This window comes from Dendrobates tinctorius, unplaced genomic scaffold, assembly GCF_039654945.1.
Source record: "Dendrobates tinctorius isolate UK_male_01 unplaced genomic scaffold, ASM3965494v1 ptg000129l, whole genome shotgun sequence".
Lineage (NCBI taxonomy): Eukaryota > Metazoa > Chordata > Amphibia > Anura > Dendrobatidae > Dendrobates > Dendrobates tinctorius.
The window spans coordinates 37,724,838-37,742,211 of NW_027361797.1; the positions used below are offsets into that span (position 1 = coordinate 37,724,838).

The 17,374-nt window shown below is 42.3% G+C and overlaps 1 protein-coding gene across 1 annotated transcript in view; it reads left to right on the forward strand.

Annotated features, from left to right (window-relative positions):
* VWA3A (von Willebrand factor A domain containing 3A) overlaps positions 1-17,374 on the forward strand; it is an 88,299-nt gene that overhangs the window by 25,269 nt on the left and 45,656 nt on the right. The window contains exons 4-14 of the mRNA XM_073542976.1: positions 318-414; positions 3,806-3,930; positions 4,677-4,754; positions 5,851-5,905; positions 9,772-9,870; positions 11,841-11,947; positions 12,192-12,317; positions 14,216-14,315; positions 14,429-14,494; positions 14,920-15,051; positions 15,600-15,738. Coding sequence (XP_073399077.1) covers positions 318-414; positions 3,806-3,930; positions 4,677-4,754; positions 5,851-5,905; positions 9,772-9,870; positions 11,841-11,947; positions 12,192-12,317; positions 14,216-14,315; positions 14,429-14,494; positions 14,920-15,051; positions 15,600-15,738 — 1,124 coding nt within the window. The remainder of the gene's footprint in view (positions 1-317; positions 415-3,805; positions 3,931-4,676; positions 4,755-5,850; positions 5,906-9,771; positions 9,871-11,840; positions 11,948-12,191; positions 12,318-14,215; positions 14,316-14,428; positions 14,495-14,919; positions 15,052-15,599; positions 15,739-17,374) is intronic.

Consider the following 17,374-nt stretch of genomic DNA (forward strand, 5'->3'; position numbering starts at 1 on the left):
AATTTTTTTTATCCATATACCGGGATTGTGATTTCTACAGCAGCGCGGTCAATATCCACGTTTCCTTCTATCTGAGAATGGTCACAGACAGACGGATTTTGCCAATTGGGATACAAACCGAGCAAATTGCTAGGTATTTGCTAATATTCTTATTATTACACCTACTACATATTGGGATAGGATCTTGGAAATGGGAATACCCCCTTAAGCAGATAAGTTTGGTAATAATGTTTTGCCAGTGATAACAAGCGTAGTTGTGTAAGTGTATCAATAAACTAATTCTATTATTTTTATGATTTTTTTTTTTTTAATTACAGCCAAGAACCTGAAGATGTTTTGATACCTGTTCCCATTAGAGAGAAGCCCTCCCGGACAGAAGTGAAAGTCAACAAGTCACAGACACCGGATCAGCTGGTAAGAATGATTTTTTTGGCAGCATCTCTGACAAGCAACATGCAGATTGTAAAGATAATAATTATATATTCCATATTGCTCTTTGGATATGAAGGAGAAACCCCAACTTTATATATATGGACCCTTGAAGCCCATGGAGCCCAAAAACGGCAGGAATTAGATCCGTACCTGCACAGAGGGACAATTAAAGGGAATCTGTCACCTCATTTTTGCACTATGAGATGTGGCCACCGCCATCACGGGCTTATCTACAGCATTCTGTAATGCTGTAGATAAGCCCCCTGGTGTAACCTGAAAGATAAGAAAAACAAATTAGATTATACTCACCCGGGGGTCCGGTCCCGTCTGATGGGTGTCGCAGTCCGGTCCGGCGCCTCCAATCTAGCGATGACATCCTCCTCCTTACTTCTGCTGCGGCTCCTGCGCAGGCATACTTTCTTTGCCCTGTGGAGGGCAGAGTAAAGTGCTGCAGTGCGCAGGTTCCGGACCTCTGACCTTTCCTGGCGCCTGCGCACTGCAGTACTCTGACCATCGGACCGGACCCCGGGGTGAGTATTTTCTAACTAGTTTTTCTTCTATTTCAGGTTACTTCAGGGGCTTATCTACAGCATTACAGAATGCTGTAAATATGCCCCTGATGGCGGTGACCGCATCTCATAGTGCAAAGATGAGATGACAGATTCCCTTTAAGAGAACTTTTTTCTCCTAATACTGTATATGACAGGGCCTGTAATTCCCTACTGATCCGTGAGCCCTCCACTGATTGCTGAAAACACCTGTTTTTTATGTGCCAGAATGGAAAATGAAGCTGTGGGGGTTCAATTAAAGGAAGAGATATTATTCCGGGCATGCTCAGTTTTCAAAAACGGAATCGGTCGCTGGATTCCGTCTTTTGACGAACAGAGACGGATCCTGCGCCCATAGGCTTCCATTATAGCCAACGACGGACGGCGCTTGTTCCATCACTGTCCGACTTTTCATCGTACACACAAAAAACTTTCCGCTGTCTCCGGCCGACAGATGAAACGTGCGGCAATCCGTCGCTAATACAAGTCTATGAGAAAAAATGGATCCAGTGGCATCAGTCGCTCGATCTGTTTTTTTTCAAAAAACGACGGATTGTGACTGACTGGCAAAAAACTGACGTGTGAAAGAGGCCTTTAGTGGTCATAACCATGGATACATAAGCTACGGCAGTGCCCTGCACATGGGGTAAGAGACATGGCGAATCAGAAGAACTATACTACATTTCTAATTGGAGGTTTTCGCTAATATTATTACAATAGAATTTTGGAGATGGGAATACTCGTTTCAACACAGGTTAAAAAGAAGGAAGTAATGTAGAGTGGGTGGGGAGAGTTACAGGGTGGGGGATAAAGGATTTTTTTTTTTTTTTAGAGTGAGATTTTAGTAGTTTATTGGACAGATCCTTTTCAGGATTGATCATTTAGACTGCGGCTACACAACGACTATGGCCACGTCACATTAAGATTGCAATGTCGTCAAAATCACAACTAACACTGAAAGTGGTGGCACTAAAATCAAGCAGGGGTGGGCTGCCGACTGTCATGGCAGCTCATGGGTCACAATACACATCGATCCTTATTTTCAGTGTTATATTGTGCAGTCACAAATCACTATGTAGCCCTCTTCTATGTATGACGTTATATGTCCTTATGTCATAAGTTAGTTTATATACAGTAGGTGAATGTGATGCTTCCAAATGCCGCAATACTGAGCTTTGCCTCTATATACGCTCGCAAATCAGGGGGGTAAATGTAAATTCACTTTCTTTACTCGCCATTTTTGCATCAAATTACCAAGATGTTAAATGCTCCACCAACCTGCTGTGAATAAGAAACCGCGAACACTGGCACAAATAAGGGGTGTAGCGCCACCTAGAGATGGAACTGTAATATCGCTATAATATAACTAATAGAACTGAACTACATACGGTATACACAGAAATACTCTTTGGTGTATTAAGGAAATACGTTACAACTCGTTCTCGGAAAGATAACTCCAAGAATAAGCAAATATTTAATATGTACGTGATAGTAAACTATATACATATTTATGACATGACCTATATCTTTTTGTATATACAGGGGGATTCACTCACTACCCAGAAAAATTGCTGTAACTTCTATAATAGATGATCTATCGCCCTGAACTTTGGACTGTACATACCTTGGTTGATGAGAAACTGATGTTTTAAAGCAGGTGTTGAAAATGTCCACAGTTTGCATCCAAACCTACCGGCGTTCCACATTGTTGAGTGTATTTCATAGGACATTTGGGGTCATAACCTGAATTTTTCGCTGTATGTTCTCTCGGAGTGCCTGTAATGTTCGTGGATTGTTACTGTACACCTGACCCTTCAAATGGCCCCAAAGGAAAAATTCCTGCAGTAAGAAATTATTTTCTCTTAATTGAGCCCTTTCAATTCCTGAATGACAGTAACTCTGTATGGTCGAACACGACCATTCTCGGCCACTTGTTGTCACATGGAATACGACATTTCTGTTTCCTGGGAAAGCCTGTGCAACAATTTACTATTTAAGTCATTTTTTCACATCTTGAATTATTTCCTCAGACATTTTCGGACGTCCCCTATCATGCCTATCCGGTAATGTTCCTATACATTCCAGCTTATGCACCAATGACAATACACGGCTTGGATGGAGGATTTCGACCTCCAGACTTTTTTAGAATCTCACTTTGGCACCTCTTTAAGGACTCGATTTTGCATTAAGTTTTCACAATGAACGCACGCTCCTCCAAACTGTATCTGTACGTTGTTAATAAATGAAGAAGGAATTCAGCAAGAGTGAGATTTAAGCACCGCATAAACTACCGATGCGCAGAAAGTCTATCTCTTAGTGGAGTCGACTGGCGGGTCAACAAGTCGGCGATACCACTCGTCGTGAGAATTTTTCTCCTTACTGCGGTTCTTTGCACTCTCATTTCTCATGAACCAAAGTTCGTACAGTCCAAATTTCAGTAGGGTCGACCATCTCATTTGGAAACTATTTTTCCGGGTAAAGAAGCGAGTGAATCACCTTGTATATTTCACCTTCACCAGCTTCTATTGGAAACCCGGCTAGGAACAGAGGAGTCCAAAGTGGAGGTACGGTAAATATCTTCTTGCTTTTCCATTTCTCCTGACCATTTTTGGGGCTTTGTGTGAAATTAGGTCCAATTTGCTTTTTTTTTCTCTGTTTTTTTTGTGTTGCTCCAATACACACAAAGGGAATAATCATGTGTATAACAAAACTTGTGTAATTGCAATGCTATTCATGCTTCATTTTCTGGAACAGATTCAATGGTGCCAACAAGTTCGGCCATGACATTATGTAATTTCTGAACACACCCTAACTTTTGCCTGCAGAAATCGACAACAATAGAATATGGTCCTGAGGACACACAGTGCTCTGAAGAATGGGTTCTCCACCACAGTATAGACTCCCAGCATCTCACCATCCAAGATCTGCTAAACCTGGGGAACATTGTCATGTGAGTCACATCATTTTCTTCACCCAAGGTGGACATGGATATAATCAATTACGGACTGTTATAGTCATAATAAAAGTTTGGAGACTAACGTAAAGCTTGGTTTTCACAAAGTTGGCTGCGTCAGTGTTTTCGGCTCTTAGTTGGATGTTTCTAAGGTTATTATAGTACAAGTATCAGCATTTCATACAGTTTTATACTCTTATTGAAAAATTCATAAAGTTTCCACAAAGACTCAATATATCTAGTGTTGACCCTTATTTTTCAAGACTTCTGGCAGCTGGATATCGTCTTCTGGGCCAAATCCTGACCGGTGACAACACAGTGTTGCCTAATCTGTGCATGGATTTTATCACAATTTCTGTGATTTTGTTTGTCTGCCCGCTTTTTAAGGATTGATCACAGGTTCTCAATGGCGCTGATGACTACTAATAGCCTTGTCTCCATGGATTGAGATCTGGGCTTTTCCTGGTCCTGGGCCCAAAATTTAAAGGTTTTGTCCCCTTAGCGATTCTTGCTTGATGCTTTTGTTATAGTTATGAAAATTAGCAAAAAAAATTATGGATTTATCCCATAAAAAAACAATTTTTGATCTGTATGGTAACAAGACCCAACACCACATGTTTTGCATTAGTCTTTATTAGCATTGTTGGTTAACCATTTCATAACTGGAGGAATAAAATTGAACGAGTATTGTAGATTTGAAGGAAGGCATGCTTAAAGATCGGTAATCTGCTTTTATCCATAAGGAAACCATCAAGAAACTATTCCAAGCAAATTGAACTGACGGCCGAGACTGTAAATGAATTTGAACTGAAAATTCAGGAGTACGTATCATGCGAACCTACGAAAAAATTGCAATTGTGCAAATGTATAATTGTAAGCAAGAGTCTGTTACGTTAGAAATTGTCCAATAAATGTTTTAAAAATGTTAAAAAATCAGTCAATACATTACTCACCTGGAAATTAGTCCACGTCTCATCTGATGACTCTTATTTATTAGAGATCCATTTTGCCTAAAAATTCAACTTCTAATGTTGCACAACCTTATGTTATGCTACGACACCTTTGCCATTTTTACTGTCAGATCAAAATCAGCAGTGCAAGTCAACGAAAAAATCAGACTGCACTCAGATGACATCCAAGTACTAGCCAATTTTTCACCGACTGTCAGAATGGAGAAGGTGGAGATTTTATTTTTTTCTACACGTATGAGAAAAACACTTGGACCACACTCTGATCAAAATAATCTGTCCATTTTTCTCATATGTGAGAAAAAACTGATGTCTGAGTGGGCCAGACACAATCAGCTTGATAGTAAAGGATGTGGGGATATTAAAGGGCATTTGTCAGTAGGATCAACTCTCCTACGCCGTCTACATGGGCATGTAGGTTATAGAAAGTTGAATAAAATTATACTTTGATATTTGCGATCCAATGTCTTATTCTAGAGAAATCCACATTTTTCTTACTATGTAAATGAGCTGTTAAGATCTATGGGCCGGGCATAGATCTCCCTGAGAATCTGCCCCCAGAGCTTATTATAAATGAAAGACGGCGTTACCAGTGTGAGACATTTAATGACTGAGAGTCTTCTCTCCTGATCTACATGTCTCACACTGGTGATGTCCCCTTTAATTCACAATAAGCTCTGGAGGCAAATTCTTGGGGAGATCTATGTCCGGCCCATAGATCTTAACAACTCGTTTATAAATAAGAAAAATATGGATTTCTCTGGAATAAGACATCGGATCACAGATATGAAGGTGTCATTTTATTCAGCTTCCTATGGCCTACATGCCCATGTAGATGGACTAGGAGAGTCAATCCTACTGACTGAGTCCCTATAACATCCTTTATTATCAAGTTGGTTCTGACTATTCTTATAACAGCATATAACCTTTCTTCATCTTTCTGTTTTAGGGCAATTGGTCACTTCCATAAAAGAATTCACTGGTTGATGGAAGGGAGCAGGAAGGTAATGCAGAAATGATCCACATGTTACGAGATTTTTTTACGACTGATGGGAGGTCAGTTTAGCCACAGAGATATCCTAAAATTTGCACAAGAGAAGAGAAAATAATGTTATAAAATCAGTAAATAACCATTAGTTACCAGTTGAATTCCCAACTGTCCTGCGCTGCCCCTCTGGTGGTCCCTGCCGCTCCTGCAGTGATGAAGTCCAACCCATCATTCATGTGACCACTGCTAGAAACTTCTGGCATCCACAGTGATTTTTATTTTTGAAGAATGTGCCAAATGAGGATAGTGATTGGCTGCAGAGGTATAGTGAATGGCAGATAAGATTTCCCCAGCACGGTACCTGAATAGCAGTATTGTCCATCTGTGGTCTGTACTGTCACCAGCTCGTTACCTGAATAGCAGCATTGTCTATCTGTGGTCTGTACTGTCACCAGCTCATTACCTGAATAGCTGCACTGTCCATCTGTGGTCTGTACTGTCAACTGCTCGTTACCTGAATAGCAGCATTGTCCATCTGTGGTCTGTTCTGTCACCAGCACGTTACCTGAATAGCTGCACTGTCCATCTGTGGTCTGTACTGTCACCTGCTCGTTACCTGAATAGCAGCATTGTCCATCTGTGGTCTGCACTGTCTCCAGTCCGTTACCTGAATTGCAGCATTGTCCATCTGTGGTCTGTTCTGTCACCAGCACGTTACCTGAATAGCTGCACTGTCCATCTGTGGTCTGTACTGTCACCTGCTCGTTACCTGAATAGCAGCATTGTCCATCTGTGGTCTGCACTGTCTCCAGTCCGTTACCTGAATAGCAGCATTGTCCATCTGTGGTCTGTTCTGTCACCAGCACGTTACCTGAATAGCTTCACTATCCATCTGTGGTCTGTACTGTCACCTGCTCGTTACCTGAATAGCAGCATTGTCCATCTGTGGTCTGCACTGTCTTCAGCCCGTTACCTGAATAGCGGCATTGTCCATCTGTGGTCTGTACTGTCAATAGCTCTGTTACCTGAATATTAGCCTTGTCCATCTGTGGTCTGCACTGTCTCCAGTCCGTTACCTGAATAGCAGCATTGTCCATCTGTGGTCTGTAATGTCACCAGCACGGTACCTGAATAGCAGCATTGTCCATCTGTGGTCTGTACTGTCTCCAGCTCGTTACCTGAATAGCAGTATTGTCCATCTGTGGTCTGTACTGTCTCCAGCTCATTACCTGAATAGCAGTATTGTCCATCTGTGGTCTGTACTGTTTCCAGCTCGTTACCTGAATAGCAGTATTGTCCATCTGTGGTCTGTACTGTCTCCAGCTCATTACCTGAATAGCAGTATTGTCCATCTGTGGTCTGTATTGTCTCCAGCTCGTTACCTGAATAGCAGCATTGTCCGTCTGTGGTCTGTACTGTCTCCAGCTCGTTACCTGAATAGCAGCATTGTCCATCTGTGATCTGTACTGTCACCAGCCCGTTACCTGAATAGCAGCATTGTCCATCTGTGGTCTGTACTGTCACCAGCTCGTTACCTGAATAGCAGCCTTGTCCATCTGTGGTCTTCACTGTCTCCAGTCCGTTACCTGAATAGCAGCATTGTCCATCTGTGGTCTGTAATGTCACCAGCACGCTACATGAATAGCAGCATTGTCCATCTGTGGTCTGTACTGTCACCTGCTTGTTTCCTGAATAGCAGCATTGTCCATCTGTGGTCTGTACTGTCACCTGCTCATTATCTGAATAGCAGCATTGTCCATCTGTGGTCTGCACTGTCTCCAGTCCGTTACCTGAATCACAGCATTGTCCGTCTGTGGTCTGTACTGTCACCAGCACGGTACCTGAATTGCAGCATTGTCCATCTGTGGTCTGCACTGTCTCCAGTCCGTTACCTGAATCGCAGCATTGTCCATCTGTGGTCTGTACTGTCGCCTGCTCGTTACCTGAATAGCAGCATTGTCCATCTGTGGTCTGCACTGGCTTCAGCCCGTTACCTGAATAGTGGCATTGTCCATCTGTGGTCTGTTCTGTCACCAGCACGTTACCTGAATAGCTGCACTATCCATCTGTGGTCTGTACTATCACCTGCTCGTTACCTGAATAGCAGCATTGTCCATCTGTGGTCTGCACTGTCTTCAGCCCGTTACCTGAATAGCGGCATTGTCCATCTGTGGTCTGTAATGTCACCAGCACGGTACCTGAATAGCAGCATTGTCCATCTGTGGTCTGTACTGTCTCCAGCTCGTTACCTGAATAGCAGTATTGTCCATCTGTGGTCTGTACTGTCTCCAGCTCGTTACCTGAATAGCAGTATTGTCCATCTGTGGTCTGTACTGTCTCCAGCTCATTACCTGAATAGCAGCATTGTCCGTCTGTGGTCTGTACTGTCTCCAGCTCGTTACCTGAATAGCAGCATTGTCCATCTGTGATCTGTACTGTCACCAGCCCGTTACCTGAATAGCAGCATTGTCCATCTGTGGTCTGTACTGTCACCAGCTCGTTACCTGAATAGCAGCCTTGTCCATCTGTGGTCTGCACTGTCTCCAGTCCGTTACCTGAATAGCAGCATTGTCCATCTGTGGTCTGTACTGTCACCTGCTTGTTTCCTGAATAGCAGCATTGTCCATCTGTGGTCTGCACTGTCTCCAGTCTGTTACCTGAATCACAGCATTGTCCGTCTGTGGTCTGTACTGTCACCAGCACGGTACCTGAATTGCAGCATTGTCATCTGTGGTCTGGACTGTCTCCAGTCCGTTACCTGAATCGCAGCATTGTCCATCTGTGGTCTGTACTGTCGCCTGCTCGTTACCTGAATAGCAGCATTGTCCATCTGTGGTCTGCACTGGCTTCAGCCCGTTACCTGAATAGTGGCATTGTCCATCTGTGGTCTGTACTGTCACCAGCACGGTACCTGAATTGCAGCATTGTCCATCTGTGGTCTGCACTGTCTTCAGCCCGTTACCTGAATAGCAGCATTGTCCATCTGTGGTCTGTACTGTCACCAGCACAGTACCTGAATAGCAGCATTGTCCATCTGTGATCTGTACTGTCTCCTGCTCGTTACCTGAATAGCAGCATTGCCCATCTGTGGTCTGCACTGTCTCCAGCCCGTTACCTGAATAGCAGCATGGTCCATCTGTGGTCTGCACTGTCTCCAGCCCGTTACCTGAATAGCAGCATTGTCCATCTGTGGTTTGTACTGTTGCCTGCTTGTTACCTGAATAGCAGCATTGTCCATCTGTGATCTGTACTGTCTCCTGCTCGTTACCTGAATAGCAGCATTGCCCATCTGTGGTCTGCACTGTCTCCAGCCCGTTACCTGAATAGCAGCATGGTCCATCTGTGGTCTGCACTGTCTCCAGCCCGTTACCTGAATAGCAGCATGGTTCATCTGTGGTTTGTACTGTTGCCTGCTTGTTACCTGAATAGCAGCATTGTCCATCTGTGGTCTGTACTGTCTCCAGCCGTTACCTGAATAGCGGCATTGTCCATCTGTGGTCTGTACTCTGTCCAGCACGTTACCTGAATAGCAGCATTGTCCATCTGTGGTTTGTACTGTTGACTGCTTGTTACCTGAATAGCAGCATTGTCCATCTGTTGTCAGTTTCTGTCTGATCTACCCCGAAATGGTATCAATAAGAGCATCAGCTCAGGGATCAAAAACAAGATCCCTCTCACAGATCCATCAACTGAAAAATGAAAAAATGGTAGGTCTTGAAACATGGAGACACAAGAATTTTTTTTTTTTTTTTTTAAAGTTTCCAAAAAAAATGAAAACAGAAAATTGCCTATTTAGGAAGGGGTTAAATATTTGGATGTAAAACCTGCACTATATATTTCTCTTGCTCATTTATATTTTTTATTCTTTGCTTTATTTTCTAGATGTTTGGACTTGTTCAAGGGAAAAATGTCGGTCTGCTCATCGATTCATCTCAGCTAAACAGCGGTCCAAGGAGAATGGATTTCTTAAGAGGCCTCTTGGTAATAAACATTGCCGGAATTCATCTTTTTTGTATCAGGTGTTAGGCAGTTAATAAAGAAGAGAAACAATGAGAGTGCTCGGCGGATATCTGAAGAGCTGATGGCAGATAACATTGTCACATCCTTACCTCGCACCGCACTATTTACTGCTGCAACTAATTATACTCCAGGTCACATACATGGCTGTACTTTTCATTACTATTTTATTTGCTTATGTCCTTTTCTGTATAAATATGCGATACTACAGTAAACCATACCTGCAAACCAACTATACAGTAATCATCATCTTTCCAGGAAGTCATTAAAGGTATCAACAACTGAGGACTCCCAAGTTTTAACTTATTAAAAGTTTTTTTTTCTCCTCATTTTTGAAGATGTATTCCCATCTCCGAGATCCTATCCCAATATGCAGTCGGTGTAATAATACCTAGTCTCACTGTGGGACATGAATATATTTTACTTTAATTGTTGGTCTGTACTTGTGTACTACAGTGCCTGAGATCTGTCAATTTTATACTGATTCAGCCTGTTAGAACTGGCTTATAGCTGGGTCCAACAGGCCACCGTACCCTGGGGTCATCAGATGACCATAATCAGCACCCACGATTAAGATCACATAGAAATACACACACATTTACATATGAAAACACACATATACACAGAAAAACACTCATAGATACACACTCTCACCTCCTATGTTGGAGCTGTCACACTGGGCAGGTCACAGCCTCCTCCTGTCTCATCCTGCAGTGCTCCTTCTGCTCTGCGACGTCCTGTGACTTCATCCCTTTCCCCTCCTGAGCCGACATTAGGGGCAGCTCTGCTCACTGAGAAGGAGCACATCCTCCTGTCTGCATGGCAGGCAGGTTCCTCTCCCCCACAGCGAGGAAAAGGTAATCGCTGGCAGGGATCACCGTACTGGGGCGGCAACGGTCAATTCTCAGGCACAGTAACTTTCACCTGACTCGCAGTCGCCACCCATTGCAGTCAGCAGGTGATCCGGTACTTTGAACAAAATATTCGGGGCCGGAGCCCCTGATCTTTGACGCTGGCGACTCCAGTGGTGGTCGTAACCATGGATAGCTAAGCTATTGCAATGCCCTGCATGGTGAAAGCGACATAGAGAATCAGGAGAACTATACTACATTTCTAATTGGAAGTATTTGGTAATATTATTATATTGGTATAGGATCTTTAAGTCAGTTTGCGATTCACTTGCCATTTCTCCCTGGTCTTTTCCGATAGAAATCTTTTCCGTAGATCTTGTAATCACTGCTCTGAAGATGGCCAGAATCCTTGGTGCGTGTTTTCTTTTTCTAGTTTTAGCGCCATTTGCTCCACAGGATAGGTTATAACTTATAGATCAGCCGGGGACCCTCTGCTGGGAACAACAATCAAAGCAGAGCAGGACTTTTTTGATCCCTAATGGAGCAGAGGTGTGCATCCCTGAAGACCACTCCATTCATTCCCTATGGGGCTGTCAAGTGCCACGCTTGACTTTTTCTGGTGGTCCCTTAAGGAATGAATGGAGCGGCGGATGGGCATGTGCACCTTCACTCTATTCAAATGGGATTAAAGTGTTCTTCATCAGGGTTAAAAAAAAAGCCCTATTCTGCCAATCAGTGTGGATCCCACCTTCGAAACCCCCTACCAATTTATAGGTTATCACCTGTCTTCCCTGGACAACCCCTTTTAAATTAATTTTAATATTAACGTGGATGGGAAAACAATAAATATATGCAGATTAATTCCAGAAGCATAAAATACGCTCAAAAATTATCATAGATTTAGACTATTGAATTTCTTACCCTCACTACCTTTTCAAAATATCTGAATTTTTTCAATATTCCTCAATTTGGAAACAGGTTTATGTTAATTTCAACATCTCAACACAGAACAATGTTTTTTTTTTTTTTTTTTTCTCTCATTTGTGTCACTTCGATGTGCTGTACTTTGTATATTATTTTCAGTGCCTGGTAGATGAGCAGCTCTGCTACAAAGAGCGGATGTTTCTGATGTCATTTGGAACTGATGTGTCTTGTCCATGGGAACATCCACAAGATATTAATATTCGTGTGTAAGTATATTTTAATTTTCAAGTCTCTTTTAAGATATTCAGAATTGATATTTCTTTTCTTTTTTTTGCCTGGCTGATGGGATAATTTTTGGACATAATGCAGTCTGGTGTCTCCTACTGCTTTGCTTCCCTACCTCACTCTCTTGTACGTCTCCAATCAATCCTGGCAGGAATTCTCCTGTTTAATTTTGAAAATTGTGACGATAGTTATGGAATTCCAGATTGTTTTCCCTCCTCTCTATAGATTACATGAAGCAAGACAGTGGATTCAAGAGCTGCAGCCTCGAGGGGGCTGTAACTTACTCCTAGCATTACGGAAAACTCTCCAGATCCAGGACCTGGATACCCTTGTGATAATCGTAAGCAACTGGTATGGGATTATAAAGTTCTTGTTAACTTTTCTGCTGCATATTAATATTTTTGAAAAACATAATAGTAATAAATATTATTAATCTTATTATTATTGTTGTTATTATCTCCTTTTTAAAGTAAATTTTAGGGGTTTTTTTATATGCTGATCGCTTAAGAAAATGCCTGTTTCATTCATTTCTTTATTAAAGTCTAGAGTAGAGACTGCCATGCTAAACTACAAACTTCTCCAAAAGGAAAAGACCTCCATCGGCAGACAGCTGTCTCAGGGATCTTGTCCCGTTTCACAGTAGAGTAGGGTATTGATGGAATGGATGCAAGGCCTTTGACTAGATCTAGTTAGAACTCTGGTTGGCAAACCAGTGTCCTACTTTGCACTGATGAGAGGCAAGAAGCCCACAAGAAGGGTTTGAAGACGGAGGTCTTTTCCTTTTAGGAGAAGTCTCTGATTTGACTTAAAGGAATTCTCCAGACATACAATATTGAACATGCCTGATTATCAGATATTATTAGCTCTGGATTTATTCTGATATAAACATTAACTGGAGATGCACCTCACAGCTCCATCCAATATGTAGCTGCCGCTGCAGGATGCTGGAAATCAGTGCTGCTGGAGCTGCCAGTAGCAGAAAAGTAGGGGGTATTGGATGTCAGATTCCCACCGATTCGATATTGATCACCTATATCAAGGAGAGATGATCACTAGCATATGTACGGAGAACCCCATTAATATCATGTGTCAGACACTGGCTGCATGATTTCAGATATGTATGTTTGAAAAATCTACTTTAAAAGCCAACCAGGGATTTAGCAACGTGGTAGACTAGTAGGAAAGGCCGGTCCACAGCAGCTTCTCTCCGCCCACTCGCCTTGAGTGATGGGTTTCTCCCTGTGTGCATGTATAGGGACAGTCATTAGCAGCAGGCAGGGAGAAGCCGCCAGGGATCGGCCTTTGCGACTAGTCTCCTGTGCGGCTTAGTCTTGCCAGTCTGTAAGTCCCTCAAACAATTAAAACTTAATTTAGAAGGTATAAAAGCCGAGGAATACCAACAAACTTCAAATTTGAAAAAGGTATTCCAAAAAAAAGGCAAAAATTAGAAAATGAATACAAAACTAATTGATGATTAGAAATTAATTAATTGAGCAAAGGTCATAATAAAAAAACACACAAAACACAAGGTACAGTTTAAAATAGCCAAGGTGTAGGAGGACTAATACGGTAATTTAAATAATATACGGTACATAGTACACTAAATACAGTAGTAAGAGCAAAGTTTGCAAAGTGTATAAGTCGAATACACGATTGATAGAAAAATAGATTAATAAGTTTCTTTATCTAGAGTATAACAGCAGTAATATTAATTGTATAGATCAAAACATTGCACAAAAACCCTTGTTGTAGACACGATGAACATAATATAAAATTGCAAACACTGAGTAATGTGAAAAAAAAAAAAAATGAAAGCAAGTGTAATGGAACCATAACACAGACCAGACTGCATGGTTAAAATTATTCCTCCTACATGCGTTTCGCATCAACTTCTTCAGGGAGTGCTGTACACGCGAGATCATAATATTGTTTTTCTATCAATCGTGTATTCCATTTATACACCTTGATTAATTCTTGCAGTCTTTTCTTTAACCATTTGGTGTATCATGTATATTATGTAAATTATTCTTCCTACACCTTGGCTTTTTAAACTAATTTTTTGTGTTTTGTGTGTTTTTTTTATGACCTTTGCTCTGTAAATTAACATCTAATAACGTTCCTGAAACAGGTAGTCTTGTAAGGATTAATGTCTTCTGTAGGGATTAATATGTCTTCCACTGATATGTATACCTTGTTAGATTTTTTTAATATTTGACATTTACCAATAATGATTATTCATTTGTGTCTAGCCCTGACCAGACATCGGATGTCCTTTCGGACTACCTACTGCAATGCCTCTTGGGAAAAAATATTATAATTCGCATAGTTGCATTTGATAGCATTGGTCAGGTACTTATCCAATTTATATTCATATATGGTATAAAATGCAATGCGAAGAAGTAATTGTCTGGAAGTACGTTCTGTTACAAAATAACCCTAATGACTAGTTTATACCTCTATAGGCGGATTTGCAGGCACTTTCTGAAGCAGCTGGAGCACGGTTTCATTGTTTCTCGTCATGGAATGAGGTAATCTGTACATCAGGTTATAGTAAATTTCTATCCCAATCCTATATCGCTAGTTAAGCTTCAAATTTAAAGGGGTTTTCCTGCCTTAGTTCACATGTCTGCAGACATTCTATGTAACTGCAGACTTCTGAATCCTCACATTGCCCAACTACGCGAATGTCCATACTTCTGGCCACATTCTGACTAGACTTGTCCAGCCCCACTCAATACACTCGCATTGAGCACGTCTAGTCGGCATGTGAGCACATGTATGCAATCACATACTTGCCGTCACACCCCTGACACTGAAGCGTACAGTGCGCTCGATAAGATAATTCACAAGTCTGCAGTCACATAGAGTGACTGCAGACTTGTGTCTCTAAGTCCGGACAACCCCTTTAACAAAAGATATAATGATAATGTCTGATTTGCGTTGTGTAAAACAGGATGAGATTTATGCAAGTACAGATATTAAGGTGATATACAAAGAGGTACAGAAAGCAATAGACATCCTGAACAAGATCAAGGAGCTGCGGCAAGGAAAACTGGATGACACATTTATCAGTATAATACAAAAGGTGAGCCATATTTAATTTATTGCACGTGTTTTTGGTTCACATATTAACATTACGTCCTAGATAAAATAAAGAGAATAAGGGTCTCTTTTTTTCATGTTTTTAAAAAAGGAATCTGTCACCAGATTTTTGCTGTTTAAATTACGAGAAGCATGATGTAGGGGCAGAGAACCTGATTCCAGCAATGTGTCACTTACTGGACTGCTTGGTGAAGTTTTGATAAAATCTCTGATTTCTCTGCTGTAGATCTACCAGTTCTCTGAATGCTGAGTGCTGTATACCACCCACATGACTGATTTGAAGATGTATGTACACTGTGCATAGGCAGAAAGCTGCCAATCAGTGCTGAGGGCGGGGTTATGCTATAAGGCTCGAGACACCTTGTTCTGTGGTGATAATCTCCTGCTGATAAAACCCTAATTTTATGGAAACAACAACAAGCAGACCAGTAAGTGACACATTGCTGGAATCATGATCGCATGGAGTTTTAGTAGGATGTGGTTGTCCAAATTAGATTTGTCAAATTACTGATGCAAAATATATTTTCGCAGATATCAACAGAGGTCGCCAAAATACCCCCCTCTGCGTTTCTTCCCAAGCCTCCTAATCACAGTGCACCACTGAATATAGAAATTCAACATTTTTTACCCAGAACATCATCTGAATGGCTGCTGAAAAATGGACTGAGAGGTAAATGATATCCAAATGTTGGCTTTTTTTTTTTTTCTGAAATCGATATCTTGTAAGATAGGCACACCACATTGTTGAAAGGGTTAATATCCCAAATTAGCTCCATCTGATATTGGTAGCATTAAAAGGAACCCATGAGCTTGGAAGTGTTGTGCAATTTTTTGGCAGGAGAAGCAGAACAGATTGAATTATAGGTATGTTGGAAAAGATTCAGTGTAGCTTAGATTTTAGTCTATGAAATCTCTGCTGATTCTAGTTTACAAGTCAAGGGGGCGGGACTAATCAGTGATTGACAGGTTTCCTTTTATACCTTTGCAGACAGAGTTATACTGACTTTTCTTGTATTGGGGACACAGGATTGTAGAATATGCCCAGCCACTAGAAAGCTCAAGACAAAAAAACAAAATGTTGGGACTATTCCCTCTCCTCTGATACTAGGCAGCTCCGCTTTAGACTAGTGTCCGTAGGAGGCAGACCTTGCCTGTTTCAAGTCTTCTGCACAGTTTTATTTTTATTTTATTTTTTTTTACATTTTTATTTTTTTTCTCCTTTTTTGTGGTTCTTTCCAAGGTGTTATGGATGTCCTTCACCTTTAGGTTATCATCCAGTGACAACACACCATGCACTCCACAGTAGTGTGCCTCCCTGCAGACACCATTCTCCGCAGCTCCCCCATCACCCAATGATTGACACTGCCCAGAGATCAGGTACACAGTAGTGTGCCTCCCTGCAGACACCATTCTCCACAGCTCCCGCATCACCCAATGACTGACACTGCCCATAGATCAGGTGCACAGTAGTGTGCCTCCCTGCAGACACCATTCTCCACAGCTCCCCCATCACCCAATGACTGACACTGCCCATAGATCAGGTGCACAGTAGTGTGCCTCCCTGCAGACACCATTCTCCGCAGCTCCTCCGTCACCCAATGACTGACACTGCCCATAGATCAGGTACACAGTAGTGTACCTCCCTGCAGACACCATTCTCCACAGCTCCCCGTCACCCAATGATTGACACTGCCCATAGATCAGGTGCACAGTAGTGTGCCTCCCTGCAGACACCATTCTCCACAGCTCCCCGTCACCCAATGATTGACACTGCCCATAGATCAGGTGCACAGTAGTGTGCCTCCCTGCAGACACCATTCTCCACAGCTCCCCGTCACCCAATGATTGACACTGCCCATAGATCAGGTGCACAGTAGTGTGCCTCCCTGCAGACACCATTCTCCGCAGCTCCCCCATCACCCAATGATTGACACTGCCCATAGATCAGGTGCACAGTAGTGTGCCTCCCTGCAGACACCATTCTCCACAGCTCCCCCATCACCCAATGATTGTCATTGCCCATAGATCAGGTACACAGTAGTGTGCCTCCCTGCAGACACCATTCTCCACAGCTCCCCATCACCCAATGATTGACACTGCCCATAGATCAGGTACACAGTAGTGTGCCTCCCCGCAGACACCATTCTCCACAGCTCCCTGTCACCCAATGATTGACACTGCCCATAGATCAGGTGCATAGTAGTGTGCCTCCCCGCAGACACCATTCTCCGCAGCTCCTCCGTCACCCAATGACTGACACTGCCCATAGATCAGGTGCACAGTAGTGTGCCTCCCTGCAGACACCA